General features: G+C 49.7%; 1 protein-coding gene across 2 annotated transcripts in view; it reads right to left on the bottom strand.

Moving 5' to 3' along the window:
- Positions 1–8,399, bottom strand: part of PISD (phosphatidylserine decarboxylase) — a 323,469-nt gene extending 315,070 nt beyond the window's left edge. Inside the window, exon 1 of one of the 2 annotated variants that reach the window (XM_086942820.1) lies at positions 8,310–8,399. In XM_086942820.1, coding sequence (XP_086798946.1) covers positions 8,310–8,362 — 53 coding nt within the window. In that variant the 5' untranslated portion in view covers positions 8,363–8,399. The remainder of the gene's footprint in view (positions 1–8,309) is intronic. The other variant, XM_086942818.1, reaches the window with a different exon arrangement.
- Positions 8,400–21,077: the final 12,678 nt, after the last annotated feature.

The following is a 21,077-nucleotide window of genomic DNA, read 5'->3' as shown; positions in this document are numbered from 1 at the left end:
CCTAAGCCTACCAGGGGTTACAGCATGTATTATGCCACCTCTGGCTGGCCATCCAAATTGACACAACTGGCTGATCACTCAGCTGGGGCAAGGTCGTGTAATCACCCCTTGCTTAGGTATAGTATCCCTATACCTACCATTACATATAGACACATATATACCTATAAGTCACTCCTATGGCAGACCTTGACAATCCTTAAGGCAGAGTGCTTGGTTTTATGTGAGATGGTGCTCTAGCATGAGCTGAGCCTGTCAGCAGCTTTCGGAACCATGTCCTTATAGCTGTTCTATGATATAGCCATACCATATACTCTTAAGTGCATTATAATCCTCGCGGTTAATGCTAACTTTGGGTTGGCTTTATCTAAACATGTCGTGTAAGGTGTCATACGCTTTGGAATACTACCCCTCCCCCCCCCCCCGCCAGTTCTGGCAGCATGGGTAGCATTCCACCCTTCTAGAGGGAGAAGACATGTAGTTGTAGCTTTACCCGGTTAAAGTTAAACAGAGACTCAGCATCAAAAAATGGATACTGCTGCCACAGACACGAGTCTGATCTCCTGCTGCTGGACGAAACTCCGGCAGGGGAGGCCTGGACAATAGGGTTCCTGCCTTGGGAGGTGCTAGCACTTCCCCAGACAGGCTATAGTGTATTGGGGCAGGGTGGGTTAAATGAATTGAGACACTGCCTGGGGCACACAAGGTGCTCCATGCATAGCCCGGTTCAAACCAGTTGCTGGGGCACTCCAACCCCAACTCTGGCGTGAAACTGGACAAAGGGAGAGGGGTGTAACCACCCCCTTCCCAGATTCCACCCATAGGAGGGACCTAGCATGTAATCCAGCCCCTTAGATCAGTATAAAGCTAGGAGCTGTGTCTAGAGACATGAGATTATCCTGAACTGAAACTCTGAAACGAAACTCTGGACCTTCGACATTCTACTGCAAATAGAAGACTGAAGAATCTCCCTTGTGGTCAAGGAGTGACCACCCTGTGCAAACAGGCACCATCAGTGACTTGCTGGTTTGCTTTGTCGACGCTCCCGCCGGAGCCCGAAGACTTAGCGACGCAGCCTCTGGACTTCCAGACTTCTCTGACCCCGACCTACATCCACAGCAAAGCTGAGACCCTTGGCGGACACGAGAGAGCGGAAGCAGTGGACAATGGAGGGTGTGCGGTCGAACTGTAAGCAATACAGGGGAGATAAGGCAACAAGGGGGACGGCGGGGGTCAGATACAACTCGGAGGAGCACACAAGCGGTGCAACAGGGACGTAGTGGGAAGAAGCACACGTGGACAGGCAACAGCACAAAGGGGAGAGAAGTACACGCGGCAGCTCGAAAACACATGCACTCTACTGTCAGTACTCACACAAAAATAACAAGGAAAGGCACGGACAGCGGGAGGGGGGCGGGAAAAGCACGGACAGCGGGAGGGGGGGCGGGAAAGGCACGGACAGCGGGAGGGGGGGCGGGAAAGGCACGGACAGCGGGAGGGGGCGCGGGAAAGGCACGGACAGTGGGGGCGGCGGGAACGGCCAGCACTCACCTGGACCTGGACTTCCTCCGGCGGCGGTCGGCCGCAGAATGACCAAACGAAACCCGGAGGAACAAAACAATAAACCCCGCCCACCGCCGCACTGACGTGACAAAAGGGGCCGGATGACAAAAATTCTCAGAAACGCCCACGAGTCGCCGCGCAGAATGACTGACGCCTCTGTTTCCCAATGGCTAGCCTCCATTTATGGAGCTACCCAATGGGAAACAGAGGCGGGACAAACAGCCATACTGCAAAACAAAAGATTTTGCATGCGCGAACCGCTGCTTGCGCAGCTTTTCGCCAGGCGAAACCTAAAAACGGACGCATAGACTGTTCGCAGCATTTCAAGGCCTGAGCTGGGCTTTTCAAGTTCCACGTTTTAAAAAAAATAAAGAACTTGGACATTTAAATGGTGTCCAATTTATTTGAAATATTTTAGGGCTATGACACGTGATTATCAGCTAGCTGCCCACCGGGGAAACCCGCATGAACTTAACTAATGCAATATCGCATGAGGACCCGGCCCTGAGAAATAAGTGCCGGTGCTAAGTACAGGCACAAATTAAGCACTGTTCTCACTCATATTCTCAGTACATCAGATGTACAAGTCTCTGCCCATGTGAGTACAGGGAGGGCAGTGAGCCTGTAAAACTGTAGAGGGCAGCACATTAAATCCAGCCCTATTGGCATTGCTAGTGCTTGCTAAGCGGACTAAGGAGTCTGATTAATTTTTCTGTTAATGAATAAAATATGTTTTAACTGTTAATTTCATGTACTGACAGGCCTCAAAGGATCTACTCGCCCACTAGCTTTGGCGAGTCAGATTTTATCAGATCAAGCTATTTTAGCACCCACTCCTCCGTGGGAAAAATCCTTTACAACGGAAACGTTACAACGCGGTACCGTTACAACGCAGGATTTACAACGACTTTCGCTGGACGGCGCTCTAGGATAGGGGATAGTTTAATTTACTATCCAACACCTTCCCTACTATCCACGGCGACTGGAGTTGGAATAGTAAATTAAACTATTTACTATCCAGCGCCCCCCAACGCAAGTCGTTGGAACGACTTGCGTTGTTAAACCTGCGTCGTAAAGGTACGCGTTGTAACGGTACGCGTTGTACCGTCATACATCCCTCCTCCGTTCTGGCGAGTGAACTTAAGCTGGAAGGAACAGGTGTTCTGTTCATTCAGAAAGTAATGAGCAATAAAGCTGCCTTTAAATCTTGTTTTTATGTTGACACGTTTGCTGTGTGTTCAAGGACAGAGGTCAAATGTCAGTTTGTCTTTTTACTAATTGTTTCTTATCTTTTACGGGGAAAGTTGTTTACTTTTCTTTCTCTTATTACAGTTAGAGGTTTTTGTAAAGTGAGCTCTATGACAATCATTAAAAACAAAAGGCTGTAAGATGTCAGGGTTTTTTCCAACACACATGTAAACAGCTTGTAAATAAAAAGTGCAAGTATTTCAAAATATATCAGGTATTACGAAAGAACACTTATTTGTAATTCAGAAGTTTGATGCACACAAAGATTTCAAACCAGAGGAAAACAAATCAGAACACTTTACTTGGTGATGCGCAAATGATAAATATTTGTAGTAACTTGATTTTAAAACATTATAAACTATATAGTTTTATCAGTAAAACCACGTCAGTGAGAAATGTTGTGGCCATTTCAATGGAAAACCTGCTGATTGCAGATAAGCCTGCAACAACTTCATGCTTCAGGTGTGTATTTATTAAACGTGATAGTTTTTAAACATGATCAGAGAAACATTTTTGCCCTCCCCCCTCCTGATCACAATGCAGATAATGAACTAAGAAGCAAGTCAGCAGTTGGGTGACTAGATTGGTATTTTATATAGAGCAAAACTGGGGTCTATTAAATCAAAAAAAAGTGTTTTTTGTACAGCAGACGTGCTGAACGTGTGTATTTGAAGGTGCCCTAATATGCGATAAAGATGAAAATGGTGGCTCTGTGATTTAAAATATTTGCCCAGGATCACATAATTTCAAACCAGTTTATGGGTCAAGAGCATTATTAGGTCAAATAGATAATTGAAGTCACTAGACCTGCAGATCTAGTAACATTTTTAAGATTTTTTTAGGTTTGACTGAGCCTTTATTTAAGTATTCACTTCACAGAAATAAGGGGACAACAGCACACGAGGAACACGTTTTACCCAACATCAAAAACTAGTCAAGAAGGGGAACTGGGAAGAGATGACTGCTTGCTCCTAGACCTGTAACGTTCCTATTGTCACACATTTCAATTACTAGATACCTAACCTGGGACCACTGTCCCTTGAGTTAATAGTCAACAAGTGATGGGTTCCAGCAATTACTTACATTTAGTATATTTAAATTTTTAATCTGATAACAAAGTACTTCCAAGTCTTAGCCCCAAAAAATGGGATTAGAGGAATAGGTTATAAATAACACTTCCAAATGCACTCAATTTGAACACAATTGGCGCCAAATATTTAAAATAATTTCTCTTTATGTGTGTATTAATTTTTATTGAATTAACATGAATTACAATAATAAATAAAAAGTATATATTTACGGTCATCTTGTACATAAGTTAGATCAAATACACAATAGGGGTTATAAATATAAGATAAGAAATATGGTTAAGATTAAGTGGCACAAGACCCTAACATTTTATAGGCATGGGCTAAAAATGTCAGTAATTTTATAATAAAACAATTATCTTGAAATGTAAAACAGTACTTGACTGCGTGCGTTGCATGCTTAAACATCAGACATAAATGAGGGGCTATTCGCGGACGTGCAATTGCGCCCCTACAACCTGCTGATGGCTGATTATGACCTTCCCTCGGGTCAATTCTTAACACATCGACACCTCATACACAACTTTCGCCCACACTGCGACCTCACAGTAGGTGAACCGGCAACACACCCGGTTATTCACACTATTCTATACATGGGTGCGGGGCGTCACCTGGTGACCTGGATCTATAAAGCCATAAGGGAACTCGCGAACAAACCACTGCAGGACCTACGAGCCGCATGGGAGGACGACTGCGGGCGACAGTTACATGACAGGGAATGGCTCAGAGCGCTAGAGTTCCCGAAGAAAGTGTCCCGGAACGCGCGTTTCAAAAACATAAAATTCTACATTTTGCATAGAGCGTACCAGACTCCAGCGCGTCTCCATCGGTTCTATCCGGATACCATATTCCTATGCCCCAGGTGTCACTCCCCTGATGCGCACTTCCAGCATATGTTCTGGGGCTGCCACACCCTGCGACACTACTGGACCACCATCCTCGACACGGTCCAAACACTCACTGGTCTTACGGAACTCCGCTCTTGGGAAGCAGTGGCTCTCGGAATCTTTCGCAGGCCGAAGTCACACAAAGTGCAGGCCCGCTTCGCAGCCCTATCCCTACTCCTAGCAAAACGGAACATCGCCATGCACTGGCATGAAGTGACAGGGCCTCCCATGGAGGCATGGAAGGGAGCGGTACGGAAGTGGGCAAGAGCCGAGGAGGAAACTCTGAGGGAGGAGGAGGCGAGAGGGCAGAGGAAGCATCCTATATCAGTGGGATGGGCCATGTTACTCCACCACTTTCACCAAATGCAACCGGGGACAGCCCCAGACGCCCCTCACACTGCATCTATGACCCAGGCAACACAGATCGCACGTCAGGACAGGCATGGGGTGGCTCCCCCTGAGTCCCCCTAGGCCATCCGTAGCACCATGTATACTCTGAGTTGCGCCCGCACCTCTAATCAGGCCCCGCTCAGCCCCCAAGCAGCCAGCCCACACATGTACATACCTACAGGTACATCTACATAGCAGCAAGAGTGTCCCTGACTAACAGGTGTCTGCTGACACGCCCTGCATACCCTCCACAGGACCTACCCCCGGCCCCGCACCCCTGCCTCCCCCCTCCCCACATTACAGTCCCGGTTTATCCCCCCCCTTCACACTCGCTCTACTGCTCAGTCAAGCAGACTCATGCTTCATGTACTTTTGCCAGACCTTGACGATATGTTCATTGATCGACTGCCCACTCACCGGTCATTGGAATGTACATGTAATACTGTAATGTGAGCATTTTCGATTTTTTTTAATAAAAATATATATTTTTTAAAAACATCAGGACATAAATATAGTTTTCTTTAACCCCTTCGCTGCTCATGACGAGCTCAGCTCGTCATGCAGTACACTGGTCGTGTGCTCCTGATGAGCTGCGCTCGTCATGAACCATGGAATACAACAATTTCCAGCAAGGAGAGGAATCAGCTAGGCAGTCATGTGGTTAACACAAACGTTTTGGGAAAGTACACAGTATATCCATTATCTTAATGCCATGGTTTCCAACTTTCCTACTAGAATCCCGCAACTACCCTCATCAGCGAAATACCACTCTATTGGGGGTCTTGCTCATTTAGTTTTTAGGTCTCGCCTGAGCCAACGCATGCGCTGCACTGGCGAGACATTAAGTAACTGCTTATAAAACTGCTACTTCCCGGCCATCAGCTTGCCAGAAAGCGCAAAAGCATGCGTGGTGCTGCGCGTGCATCCCTTGCGTGCTTCGCATCATCACAATCACTTTCGCCTTCACAGTGATTGTGATCGTGATGACTTTCTTTATTTCACCGCCGAACCTGTGAAGGAAACACTCACTAACCTGACACTTTGAAGGGAGTCTCTTGGATTCTATTTGGCTTCTTCCTGCGCTCCCCACTCCCTCCCCCTGCCTTTCACACAGAGCAAGCTTCCACCCGCCCACATTTACTTTGCGTCCTCAGCATTTAATTTCACTTTCCTTATTTGCAAACGGCTGCTGTCTTTACTCTCCTCTTCTGTCCCGGCATTTAATTTCACTTCCGCGGGTGATAAGTTGTAGCTGTTTACATTTTTTACAAACTATGTTTAATGTTGATCAAACGCGGTACAAAAGGGGGTGGTGATGGACGGAGCATCTGAATCAATCAAGCACTCACACCCGGTCAAAAGATCTGGGTTTAATCCATCACCGTACTTTAGCCCAGTCTGCCACCGCAGTTCAGACATGGCTATATGCAAATCAGTCTGACCTTGTGCCTCATGGGAACAGTCCAGCCCGAACTGCCAAGCCATGTCTTCCCTGGACCGGAAACAAGCTTCCGAGGACCGGTTTCTGGCATTCCAGCCATCTTCAACCCGGCTAGCTTGAATCCAGTGGCAAAGTGAGCAAGCGACTCACGTCCGAGCATACCCTGCCACACTTATGGTGGCCAAAAGCGGTACAAAAGGGGGTGGTGATGGACGTAGCATCTGAATCAATTAAACACTCACACCCAGTCAAAAGATCTGGGTTTAATCCATCACCGTTCTTTAGCCCACTCTGCCACCCCAGTTCAGACATGGCTATATGCAAATCAGTCTGACCCTGTGTCTAATGGGAACAGTCCAGCCTGAACTGCCAAGCCATCTCTTCCCTGGACCGGAAACAAGCTTCCGAGGACCGGTTTCTGGCATTCCAGCCGTCTTCAGCCCAGCTTGCTTGAATCCAGTGGCAAAGTGAGCAAGGGACTCACGTCTGAGCATACCCTGCCACACTTATGGCGGCCAAAAGCGGTACAAAAGGGGGTGGTGATGGACGGAGCATCTTTTGACTGGGTGGGAGTGTTTGATTGATTCAGATGCTTCCCTTGCTCACTTTGCCACTGGATTCAAGCAAGCCGGGCTGAAGACGGCTGGAATGCCAGAAAACGGTCCTCGAAGGTCTTCTGAAGCCTCCATAAGCACATTGTGACAGAGAGCCAACAGTGTCCAGCTATGGGATAATTATTATTCCTTCCAAGGGCTTTAAGTGGGCCAGGTCTCACTGGGGCTGAGCACAGACAGTTTTTTAAAGGGAGCCTGGAAACGGGTCTCTATCAGGCTCCGTTTTGTGTCCTGACACAGGCGGTCTGTTTTTTTCCGGACCGCAGTAACAGCAGGCGCATGGATGTGCGCTGCTCACTTCTCATTAGTGGAGAAGTTAATCCTTTAAAGAGAGTCATTTTATCAACTGGACTTCTCTTTCGCAGCAACATTGACATGGTGTCACCAGGGCTGTAAGTGGAAGCTTTTTAAATATTATATGGAAGCCACAGTTGCTGCTTATTTATCTTTTGCAACTTACAACCATTGAGCCAATAGTCCTGACTTGTAGGTGTGATGTTACTTGTATCATATATCTGGATGCAATGACAGAAACAGCAAAATACATGTCAGGCGGCACACTATGCTGATCACAGATTTTTGGCCTACGTGTTTTAGCCCCGCCCTTATTTGCATTGGCCACACCTCTTTGAGGGGTCTCCCCCAGTTTTTGCCCTCACTTAAAGCCCTGTTCCTTCCACATAATAACCACACCCGTCACTTTGACACATACTTTCTTACACACTATATGGCTCCTCCTCCACGGACCTTCTCTGCGTAACCTGCCCTTACTACTGTAAACCAGCACCATATCGTTTACGTATCAACTTCAGCCTTTACACCTCAAGACATTGTCTGATTTAAATTTGAGACCTGCAGTTGAGCTTTAACACTGTGAATATGATCCGAAAATTCTCAGCACACACAAGTGCCACTGCCAAAAATCCAGGTCTGCTTGAAAGAGCCACACGTGAGCCCAGAGGGGTCACGTAAAGGGTAAGTACACTTCACTCCTCTGGATAACTTCTCCTGCCCTTGCCCCCAAGAGTAGCCTTCGGTTTAAACCCTAGACCGCACCCTACTCTCCGCCCCAGGTGCTCACCGGCTCGCTGGCTTTCCCACGCTGATAAATGCTCGCCCTATGTACGCCGCCATCGCTTCCCTGTTCCGGCACTGTACGTAAGGTGAACAAGACGTCACACGTTAGCCGGTTTCAAACTACCAATGAGAGCGCCCCTCGGCTCGCGAGATGAGGCACGGGGGCGAACTGCGCGTGAGCCATCAGGCTCGAGACAGATCCCAGTATGCAATAGCGCGTGCATTAATCACATGCAAGATGTTTCCTTTTTGAAGCTGAGATAGTGGTCTTTTCAGACATAGAGGTCTATAATACTTTTGCTGTTTTAAAGGTCTGTTAACGTTGCCTCACATAACATGGGTGACGCTGCCCCTTGCCTGAGTGTTACCGGAGATATTTTCTATTGTTATTAAAGAAAATGAATTGAAGAGAATTAAAGAGTATTGAAAAGTGTGAACTCTCTCCGCATTTACAGTTCTATTTCTTGTCGCTGACTGAAAACAGCATTCATGTTAGAAAGATTGCCATGTGCAGACAGTAGAAGCTAGTGGCAGCGTTTCTTTTTTTTTTTTTATTCAAATCTTTTTTATTGAAGATTGGAGAAAATTGAAAACCAAGACAATACAATAAATCTTCCAATGCATAGATGGATGTAGTGTTGGCACAATGACTCTTACAATAATCAAAAGAACAAAGAAAGAAAAAAGGGAAGGTAAAGAGGAAATGAGGAATAAGAGAGAAAAAGGAGGAAAAAGAGAAAGAGGACAGATGTATCAATATATCAATAGCAATCGGTTTACAGAAGCATGGGTCGCAGTGTAGGCGACAGTAAGTACACAGTAAAGCATTCAAGCGTTGAAAGCATTTAAACGTTGAAAGCATTTCAACGTGGAAAATATGGGACCAAACAGAGATACTAAATTCTATATAGACAGACAGTCTGTTGAAGTGTGCATCATGGAGGTTCAAAGTGGGAGGATGACGCATCTAGGGAGGACCATAGTTTGTTGTTCGAAGGCTTCCATGTGGCCGACTGTAGTGCCGGATTGTCCGCCCCTCTCAAGAAGGAAAGCCATTCCATCCATATTTTAAAGTTGACTTCAGCAAAATTTTTCCATTTATATAGAATGACCTTGCACGCCAATGTCAACATGATATCAAGCAGTTGTCGGTCATGGATGTCCGGTAATTGTGTTTCTAAAGGGCCAGTGGCAGCGTTTCTAACGCCCGTGTGTTCCACGTCGGTGAGCAACGAAGTAAGAGTAGCTAATAATGGGGGCACAATTAAAAATTTGCTAACATTCGTGCCAAGAATTTTCAATTCTATTAAGGACAGGAGGCGAGGATTATGCTTTTCTCTATCTCTTTACTGAAACACAGCAGCCAAATAGTACACAGTAAAGAAAGTAAAGACTACAATACCCATGAGGCATAACAGTATAAATAAGGTCACAGAGGTCACAACTTCCAATTTCTTTGTCCAAAACAGATAAATAAGGAAAAGTCAAAATTGTAAAAGAAAAAACCAAGGATCCATGAAGAACATCTGGCCGCAGGTCATCCCTAGGTCAAGAAGAAAGGCAAATCCGAGGACCAGAGGGGAACCAAAGCAGCAACCGGAGACGCCGGATTCAAAGTTCATTTGAGGTCGGAACCTGAAAGTAACAAAACATAGACGTAATACCTACACCCATAACTCAATGAAGAAGATAACCATGATAGGGCGGGATACATTGCATAAAAACATGGCATAAGATAGTCAGAAACAACCAGGTATATCATAACTGTTTAGTACAATGCAACAATCAATCAGAAAAAACAAGGGTGGGATAATCCTCGCCTCCTGTCCTTAATAGAATTGAAAATTCTTGGCACGAATGTTAGCAAATTTTTAATTCTATGGCAGGACGGAGGCTCCGATTATGCTTGTTCAAAGCTTAGCCACCACCACAGATGCAACATCAAAAATTGGTTTAAAGTAAAACGTCTTGAACACAGATTCAGCATGAGCATAAGCATGCTCGCCCACACTACTACAAAATATGGCATTAGTATTATCTACTTTTGCCTATCAAAGCCTATAAGAGTCGCTTTGACCTCTCTGCACAGCGTACCCCATTGTGGTGCACTATATAGAGAGGTGGGTTTCCTATAATAACTCACTCACAATCCACTGCTCCTTATCATAAACATCACAGATGGCCTCATAAATGACATTGCTTCCCCTCCTCACTGACGTCATTAATTGTCTGTGTAGTTGCACTTATTTTTCTAAAAATAGGCCTTGACACTTCAGCCCCTATTTTGTCCTCGGGTTTGGAGAAGGCTCCTGTGACACATTTTTAGATCTCATTTACTAAACAGCATTTAGACATCCGCGGAGAAAGCATCTTGTGGACCATGCGGACAGCTCATTTGCTTGCTTCTTATTTATTAGCTTGCCTTCCCATTCTTGTATGTGCCAATCGCCTAAAGCCTTCGTTCTGTATCTTCCTTTTGATTGGCTGACTTGTATTTTTCCACTGATCACATGTAGGGAACTCGTTTGTCTTTTTGTTTAAGCATGCTCTCAGATTGCATGAATGTTCAAGCATTCTCACATGGAGCCCCGAAACACCTGCTCTGCGTGCTCTATGGTGCCCCCTCCTCACCTCACCTGCGGTCTTCCATGTGAGCTGCTTCTACTTTTATAGCCCCCTCCCACCCCACACTGTAGAGTCAGTGCTCTAGTGTACGCACGTCGTGTGATGACGCGACGTGCCATCGGCCATCTTAGGGATGCGCGCACATCCCCATTGAGAAGGCGCGAGCGTCGGAGCACGGAGGTCTACCGGCTCAGCGCTCTCTGTAACCAGATACCGAAATAAAGCAGCGTATCTACCCAGTTGGTGTCCTGTCATAATTAGGTGGAAACACCCATCATTACAATGGCGACGAGGTCGGGATAAAGACCAGAGAAAAGAATGGGAAATAAAAACGAACAGAATATTGGAAAGCTAATAGCCTTGAACCAGGCAGGAGACACATCAACCACTGTGACAGCCTGTAAGTAAGCAACCACAGCGACAGTGGGACATCAGAGAGCGCGGCAGAGCCCATAGCCCCACGGAGGAGCCACGCAGAGCACCGGGAAGGAAGCAAAAGGGCGCGCAGAGGGGTAGACCATTTAGGACACCCCACAACACAGCACAACTAAGGGCAGGAGCATTGGCGACCTCAGGGAAGAGCGAAGGGGCAGAGACAGAAAGCCCCCAGCTGCAAACCGAGAAACAAGAGGAAAACAGCGCACCAGGCAGCCCTAGGAGCCACAGTGGGACCCCCACCCCCGGAAAGGCGCGAAAAGATGTGCGCACAGGCAGCGTCTGCGACGGCCCCCGTACAATTCCTCCCAAGCCAGGGGAACCCCTATGAGGTGGGAAGATCGGAGAGACTACATTGACAACTTCATCGAAGTACTGGAGGATGAAAACGAGGATAAATTTACCAGTAATAGAGGGGCGTGGCCAACTGCCGAGCATGGCGGCTGCCTAAATCGGGAGCTCCACAAGGCTGACCGGCCCGCTCAATTATCCTGATGACCATCCGCACATTCACCCGCCTGAAGGAGTGAAATCGGCTCGGGGAAGCAAGCGGCACACACTAATCCACCCCCGGCGAGAATCCGACAACGGAAAGTGCTCCGTTCGGTGAAGGCGTGGTGGGGCCTGTACCTGCCCGGCAGCACCGGCCTGGAGTGCTGGACGTACCCGACCGGAAGTTGGTCCTACTCGGCCAGGGGGCATCGACTCTGGCCGGCACCCACGTCACACCGCCAGAAGAAAGGTACAAGCGCGAGCAATACTCAGCGCGGCAGCCAGCGGACTCGAAAACGGCTGCTGCGCCGGGGACTGAGTGGCAGTTCCTCCTGCACACGGAGTGGGCGCCTTCGGGGGCCGAGGCGTCCCTGCCCGGTGACGGCGCCATCTTGAGACTGCGCAGCCGGTCAGGCAATCCACACACGCGACAGGGCAAGGCGAAATGCGACTAAGACTGCGCAGCCCCCCCGCAGCCCAGTAAATAAGACTCTGGCCTGAGGCAGCGTGGGGAGAAGGCGATACCTGTGACTGAGGCGCCCATACCGATATTGAAAGCGACAGTGCGTGAGAGGGAGAGTCGGACTTGGCGGCTCGGACACACCGATACTGCAGCCTAATTAGAGGGGGATCCAGCACAATCAAATGCTGCCTGCGAGGCGCTCATAGCCCAGACACCGCCAGAGGCACATCGCAACCACACACCGAGGCATACTGTAGCGGCCACGGAAGGTGGAGCCACGCACGTGGTGGGACGCAGGGACGGACCCTCAGGCAGACAGAGACCCGGGCTGGACATCGAGGGGCTGCAGTGCATTGCGGTCCGGGCTCCTGCGATCTAAGACACCAGCGCACACCCGGGGAACAGTGAGTGCAGTGGGAAGCTGGACCAGGAACCGCTGGACAGACCGGACAATACAGAGCCACGCACAGCACTATGGCGGGCAAGAACACGAGGAGCACTACAACGCAAGCGAAGCTTGATAAATTTGCGTATACCCAGGGTGGCCACTCGCATGGACATGGACGTCACTCCACTGGTGCATCCACAGACACGAACGGGACTGGGAAAGTTACGCTAGAGGACATCATGAAAACCCTCACTGAGGTCCAGGCGACAGTGGGCACCATCTCATCCGAAGTAAACCTGCTGAGAGCAGACTTCAAGAAGATGTCAGAGAGGGTATCCCAAGTGGAGGTGGTCACTAAGTCACTCATCGAGGACACCTCAGACCTACAGGTAGCGATGGAACGACTGGAAAAGACCACCAGGCAACTGCAAGAGAAGCTGGATGACCAGGAAGGGCGCTCTCGAAGAAACAACGTCCGCATCCTAGGCCTTCCGGAATCGGAGGGAAAGGGCGCCATGGACCTGTACATCGAAGACCTTATCAAAACCAAACTGCAGCCCAAAGGCCTGTCCAACTTCTTCTCTGTCGAGAGGGCACACCGGGTCCCTGGGGGTGCGGCCAAACCGGGAGCCACACCGAGGCCGGTACTGGCTAGACTCTTCAACTTTAGGGACAGGGACGCCATTCTGCAGGCGGCGAGGGTGGCACCACCTGTGAAAGTTCAAAACTCCACTCTGGCCTTCTTCCCGGACTATACGGCTGAGGTGGCCAGACGCAGGAAGTCCTTCACTGAAGTGAAAAAGACGCTACGCGACAGGGGCCTGCCCTATTCGATGCTCTTCCCCGCCAAATTGCGGATTGTGGCTGAGGGAAAGACGTGGTTTTTCGACACGCCTGAGGTGGCACGAGAGTGGCTGGATGGTTGGAGACCGGTGGGCAAACCCCAGCGCTCGCACAGAGATCGCCAAGACCGCCGCAACGAGAGGACGCCAGACCGCCGGGCACCCAGCCCGACAACTGAACGGGGCGCCACCGCGGGATTGGACTCCGACCTTGAGAGGGACCCGTTTGACTCCGGTCAGCCTAGCAGGGGTTGACTGCATGAGCTATATGCGAGATGACACAAACACAGCCCTTGGGACTTCGGGCCGATGGAACTGAGTAGGGCGGGCACTGGCCGGTGCCTGTAGGGGACTCACCAACCCCACGAGCAAGTAAGAATAGATAGGGAGGGGACTAAGCACTCTGCCAAGTTGGGGATGCGGGCGGGACTTCGTCCGTGGAGCAGGGGAGCAGGGAGGGGGTGGGGGGGGAAAGTTGTACTGTTAAAGTTTAAGTTATGGTTCTTGGTCGTCACTAAGTTTGCACGAGGTACAGTTACATTGCTAGCTGACAGCACCAGACACCCCGGCGCACAGCTCACCACACTGGCTCTACCACATTACTGCATATTGGCAACATGGGCCATAAACCCACATGGCACAACAAGCACGTGCAGCACCCACTGAGGGCGCCCCTGTAATGGCAATGGTGCCTCCACTGAAACTGCTTACATGGAACGTCAGGGGCCTGGGGGACAAAATTAAGCGCGGTTTGGTACTGCAGACCATCAAACGCCATAAGTCTGACCTGGTACTGCTTCAGGAAACACATTTGGCGGGGACCACCTGCAAAGCACTGAACAGGCGTGGCTACACCATGGCAGTGCACGCTGCATTCACCACAGGCTCCAGAGGCACTGGGATACTCCTCAAAAAAAACTCATCCTTTTTGGTTACTAGCCACAAGACAGACGACCAGGGGCGCTTTGCGGCACTCTCTGGCCAGTGGGAGGGGAGGACACTAAATGTGGTATCTGTGTACATCCCCCCGGCGCTACATTCTACAGCACTGCCAGCACTTGGGCAGTTTCTTATCGACCTCCCGGAGGGTGATATGATCATTGGGGGGGACTTCAATGCTATAACAGACCCCTTACTGGACACCTTTCCCATACGAGATCGCCAGAGGGGGACTGCCGCGCTTCCCGGATTCCTGACTGCCCTGGGACTCACGGATGTGTGGCGTCATCTGAACCCCACGGCGAAGCAATACACACACTATTCAGCTCCCCACGATAGCCTTTCACGCATTGACTTCTTCTTCTCTCTAGGGGTGGGACTGGGATCCATAGACAAGATGGAAATTCTACCGAGAGGCATTTCTGACCATTCCCCGATATCCCTTCACCTCACGACCAGAGAACAAAAGCGCGCTAGAATATACCCGATATATCCCAACTATCTGCAGATTCCTGGTGTTAGGAAAAAACTTAAACTAACTACGACACAATACTTTAGCGAAAACACGGGCTCGGTCACCTCACCTTCGGTGCTCTGGGAGGCATACAAAACAGTCCTACGCGGGGCATCGATATCGGCAATCACTGGGCAAAAAAAGGAATCTAGGGCTGAACTTGCAAATCTGGAATTGGCATTGCACACGGCGCACACTGCCCACATGACAGACCCCACCCCTGTCACCGCGCATGAGTTACAGCTCCGACAGCAGCAGCACCAAGCGCACCTCATCTCGGTCACTAGGGGGCACCTAGCAAACACCGCACACCGCATATATGATGTGGGAGACAAGGCAGGGAAAATGCTGGCGTGGTTAGACAAGCGGGGCGGCAGTAACAGAGGGATACAACGCCTATATGATGCTGAGGGCCAGCTGCAGACTCGCCCGGAACGAATAATACACACCCTAGCACGCCACTTCCAGGGGATATACACTCCGACACGATCGGTCACGGATCAGGAGGCCATGGCGTCACTCGGGAACATTCCTATCCCTGTGCTTGCTCCTGAAGCTCAGCAGGAACTAGATACAGACCTGACAGAGGGAGAGGTCCAATTAGCGATACAGGCATTGCAGTCCGGCAAGGCTTTGGGTCCCAACGGAATACCTGTGGAGTGGTATAAGACGATGGCCTCGGTGCTGGCCAAGCCTCTCTTGGACATGTACAATGAAAGCGTGGAGAAGGCACTGCTTCCACTCGACCAGCGCACGGCCACTATCGTAGCCATCCCCAAACCAGCCAAGCCGCCGACAGAATGCACCTTGTACCGGCCCATTTCTTTGCTCAATACTGAAGCGAAGATCTTGGCAAAACTCCTGGCCAGTCGTCTGACCCAGCATCTGAGTGCCCTGATACACCCCGATCAATCGGGCTTCATGCCTCACAGGAGTACAGCGTTGAACCTGCGGAGGGTGCATGGGGTGCTGGCACGGGCGCATCTTCTTACTGACCAAGCTGTGATACTCTCCCTAGACGCCAAAATGGCGTTTGACCTGGTAGAGTGGGAATACCTGTTTGCTGTCCTGACCCGGATGGGATTCGGCCCAAAATATCTTGCATGGGTGCGACTGCTATACACCTTGCCGGTTGCACAGGTGGTTGCGAATGGCCACATGTCATCAACCTTTCCACTGGGACGGGGAACTAGACAAGGATGCCCGCTATCGCCCCTTTTATTTGCATTAGTGCTGGAACCAATGGCAATCATGCTCAGAGCGACGCCACTATTCCGAGGCATCACTTGGGAGGAAGGGTGGGAGGACAAAGTCTCCCTGTATGCGGACGACATGTTGATCTACATGATCAACCCCAATGAGGGGGTCCCTGCCCTGTTGGCTCTCTGCGATGAGCACGGAAGGGCTTCGGGCTACACCCTAAACTGGTCCAAGTCTGTACTTTATGTACTCAAAGGCCCGGGTCCAGAGCTGCCAACCGACTGTCCCCTAAAGATAACAACCACTTCATTTAAGTACCTGGGTATTTTTGTGACTGCCGATGCTGCGGAATTCTATGCCGAGAACTTGCAGCCACCTCTGACACGCTTACGTGCAGACGTCAAATACTGGGCTACACTGCCGCTGACCCTCCTAGGGCGAGCGGCACTCTATAAAATGATGGCTCTCCCAAGGTTTCTATATGTGCTTGAAAACTCCCCTTATGTGGTGAGCCCGCGATACTTCCGACAAGTCGCGGCATTAATTTCCAGTTTGCTATGGAGCAACGGCCCAGCACGAATAGCGCAGAATAAATTGGTTAAGAGCTGGTACGAAGGGGGGATCGCACTGCCCAATCTCCAGCTATATTACTGGGCGTCCCAGCTTAAGGTGGTTAATCACTGGATACACGTCACACGGGAGGACCCCGCGTATAAGGCAGACTGGTCACAACTGGGGACTGAAGGCATGCGTTCAGTGCTATACAACTACCCGCAAGTAAAGACCCTGCTCGGCCCAACGCTTCACACGGCGACGCTATGGCATGTAGCACAGTCACGTCTGGGGTGGAAGGGTAAAATTACCAGGTTAACTCCATTGTGGGACACTAAAACACTGGGAAACCTGCGGACATGTAAGGGGTTCACACGATGGGATACCATAGGGATCTCGGTGGTTGGGGACCTCTGGGACAAGGGCACGGTTATTCCTTTCCCGCAGCTACAACAGCAGTACGGCCTGGGGCCCTCTGAGACATACCGGTATGTGCAAATCCGACACGCGCTGTTGCAAGCGATCCCACCTGACACCACACTCCCGGAATCGTCACCTCTGGAAGATAGGCTACTGACCGAATTCATGGAACAAAAGGCGACCTCACTCACGTACAAAAAACTGATTAACAACCTGCCAGACCCCACACAGAATCTCAAAGGGAAATGGGTGGGAGAACTGGGTGAAATGGATGACACGGAGTGGAACGAGGCGCTTGCCTCACCACGAGAGGTAGGCATTTCGGCCAGATTTCGCCTGGTGCAGCTTAAAATTTTACATCGCACCTACTACACACGCACACTACTTCACAAAATACAAAGGGCACCACACCCGTACTGCCTCAGGGGATGCGGGGAAGAGGGAACTCTGCTCCACACGCTATGGGAATGTCCTCAAATCCGGGAACTCTGGAGGCAGATAATGCGCACAGTCTCACAGGCCGTCAAAGTATCTGTCCTGCCAGAACCCCGTAAGTGCCTGCTGAACATTTGGGACCCCACAGACCTAGACAGGTACGGACAACTATGGGTCACACTGGCGGTGACAGTGGCCAAACGAGACATTGCACAGAGGTGGGGTGCCCCGGAGTTACCTACAGTAGCAGGGTGGATAAGAAATATGGACCTCCTAATGGTTAAAGAGAGAGCGGTTTATGTGCTACGGGCATGCCCCCGCAAGTGGAATAAGGTGTGGACACCATGGAACAAATATAGGGGGGAACCATGTGAGCCCCTGCCAGAGGGTGAAGACTCGGGCTCAGAGGAAGACGAGGACTAGCCGAAAAGGGTGCGCTAGCACAATGATGGGGGCAGCCGGGAGAATGCGGAAACGCATCACCACCTTAGGCGCAATGTTAAAGAACTGTACCTGCAGAAGACTGTCTGTGGCTGCACACACTTAATTGCTCAATGATGACCATAGTTGGGTTTTAATGTTTCTGTTTTTGTTTTTAAAAAAAAAACTTCACGTTGTTAGTCTCAGATGAATATATCAGAAAAGTACTGTCAGGGATTGCCTTATGAACAAGAAGCGAAAATGTGTCACGATCTGCATATGCTTGTTACTCCTAACTTCTCCAGTATTTGAACGTGGCACATATTGGTAATTGGGGACACATGATATGTTTTGTTCTATTCTCCTACTCACACATGCTACTGCTATGTAAATGCACCTAACGACTGAAAATATGATTCTCTATGTTACACTCCTGACAATAAAGAATTTCAAAAAAAAAAAATTTACCAGTAATAGGAAGAAGCGGATACTGCTACATAATCTAGGCCCGGAGGGGCTCAGGATATTCAAAAACCTTGTGCCCAAACAACGGGGGAGTACAGATGATGACGTGTATGCACACGCAATCGAAGAATTGAATGAACACTACAGACCTGCGGTTTGTGTCTCGATCGACAGATACAACTTCCAGCAAAGGAAGCAACAACCAGGGGAATCAGTGGAAGAGTACGTGGCGGCATTAAGGAAGTTGGCGTCCACATGTAGATACGATACATTCCAAGATGAATTCATCAAGGATCAAATTGTGATGTACACCACGAGTACAGCCGTGCAAGACAAGCTGTGGGCCAGCGGGGACGCCACGCTGAAGGAGGTAATGATAATAGTCAAGAAAGTGGAATTGATGCGAAGATGCGCGGAGGCGGCAAAGAGAGAGACATTGGCAAGTCCGATGGTGAACAGGATAGAAGACGATGCGCCCCGAATGGACAGTAGAAACAAAGGGCCCACATCGAAGGGACCGAACAGGTGGCAAGGGAATCCAGGACCACCGGTAAAACAGACGGGGAACCACAAGAAGGCCTGCTATCGATGCGGAAGCTGGGCACACAAAGCCTATGACAGGAAGTGTCCGGCGTTTCACGCCAAATGCATGTACTGCGGGATCGTAGGGCACTACGAGAAAGTGTGCCGCAGGAAGTCCGCCAGGAGTATGGTCAAATACATTGGCCAAGGACAAGAGAACCCGGAGGAGAATGACCAAGAAGACGATGACACCGTACTCTGCATCTACGACCAAGTGTTAAGCGTAGATAAGAAAAGATCGACCAAGCCGGTGCTGGACATGACGATCCGCGGAGTGCCAATAAGCATAGTGGAAGACACGGGATCGCCCTATACTATAGTCCAGAGGGCGGTGTGGAATGAAACCTTCAAACCACATCTGGACCGACCATCTGCTGGTGGAAGTCTTCTGTCCTATTGACGATAAGCCATTCAAATCTGTGGATAGGCTGATTCTTAAAAGACATTGGCACAAGCTTAAACTTGAGGAGTTTGACAGGTTACTGGAGCAGAAACCCCTGAGCCCTTTTCTGAATGTGGATCGAGGTTACGAACTGTTTTGCAAATGGATTTCGGATGCCCTTGACTCCCTTATACCCATGCGCTGGTCGAAAGGTCATTCTAAGGTACCCAGCCCGTGGTATAATGACTCCCTTGCCGAGCTTAAAAAAACCTGCCGGAAAGCTGAGAGGGAATGGAGGAGGTCTTACGATCCCGTCCTGAAATCCTCGTATTTTGCCAAACTTAAGATCTATCACAGGGCAATTTGCAGAACTCGTGCCGCATTCTACACTCAGGAATTCCAAACTAGTACCAACCCCTCTAAGTTAATATTCAAGGTCCTGAAAGACCTTATGAATAAAAGAGCCACTTCGGCAGAGATCTGCACCGACTCTCACTGCGAGAATCTGGCATCCTTCTTTTTGGAGAAAGTGCAGACTATATACCGAGGATTTGACCTGGTTCTGCCGGATCCAGAGCTAGCTGGCCCTAACCTCTTGGGCTATGAGACTCTGACCTTCTTGCCTGATTTGTCTATGGAGGCTTTTGACAAACTGAGCCTCAGCATTAAATCAGGCTCCCCACTGGATCCGCTGAAGCCAGCTCTCATTAGGACGCTTTCCTCTCTGTGTCGGGTTCCGATACTTACCTTGACCAACCTGTCGTTGTCAACCGGAATGATCCCCTCCTTGTGGAAGCAGGCGGTAGTCACCCCAGTTTTGAAGAAGGCAAATGCAGACCCTCTTTTGCCTGAGAACTACCGCCCCATATCTCTTCTCCCTTGGACTGCTAAAGTCACCGAAGCCCATGTAAATTCCATCCTGTCTGATCACCTTGCTCGTAATCAGATACTAGACCCTAGTCAAAATGGCTTCCGGTCGGGACACAGCACCGAGACCGCTCTGCTCTATATGATCGAGCATCTACGTCTGGTGCTTGACTCCGGACGAATGGCGGCGCTCCTGTTATTAGATCTGAGCGCTGCATTCGATACTGTGTCCCACCATGTGTTGATTCAGCGCCTGGAGGAAGCTGGAGTAGCAGGGACCGCCCTTCAGTGGTTCCGATCTTTCCTCTCTGATCGAACCTTTAAGGTGGCTATACCACCCTGCCAGTCCACCTTTCATCCTTTGGATCTGGGGGTCCCACAGGGCTCCTCATTGAGCCCTACCTTGTTCAACCTTTATGTGAAACCGCTAGCTGCAATCGTCAAACAGTGGGGTTTGACGATGACCTCATATGCAGACGATACGCAGCTGGCGGTGACACTGAGTGGAGACCCTGAAGTGGATGCCCCCAGATTCCGAGCAGGACTTGTGGCAGTAGCAAATTGGTTAAGAACCAATTGCTTACAATTGAATGCCAAAAAAACTGAAGTCTTGGTCTTGGGGAAACATGCTGAGCTCTGGGGAGACCAGTGGTGGCCTCCAGAATTGGGCATCACTCCCATCCCAGCTTCCGAAGTAAAGAACTTAGGGGTCTGGCTGGATCCGGCGCTCACCTTCACGGGCCATACGAAG

The sequence above is a fragment of the Lissotriton vulgaris genome, chromosome 11, assembly GCF_964263255.1.
Source record: "Lissotriton vulgaris chromosome 11, aLisVul1.2, whole genome shotgun sequence".
NCBI lineage: Eukaryota > Metazoa > Chordata > Amphibia > Caudata > Salamandridae > Lissotriton > Lissotriton vulgaris.
This window is presented reverse-complemented; position numbering and strand designations above follow the sequence as displayed.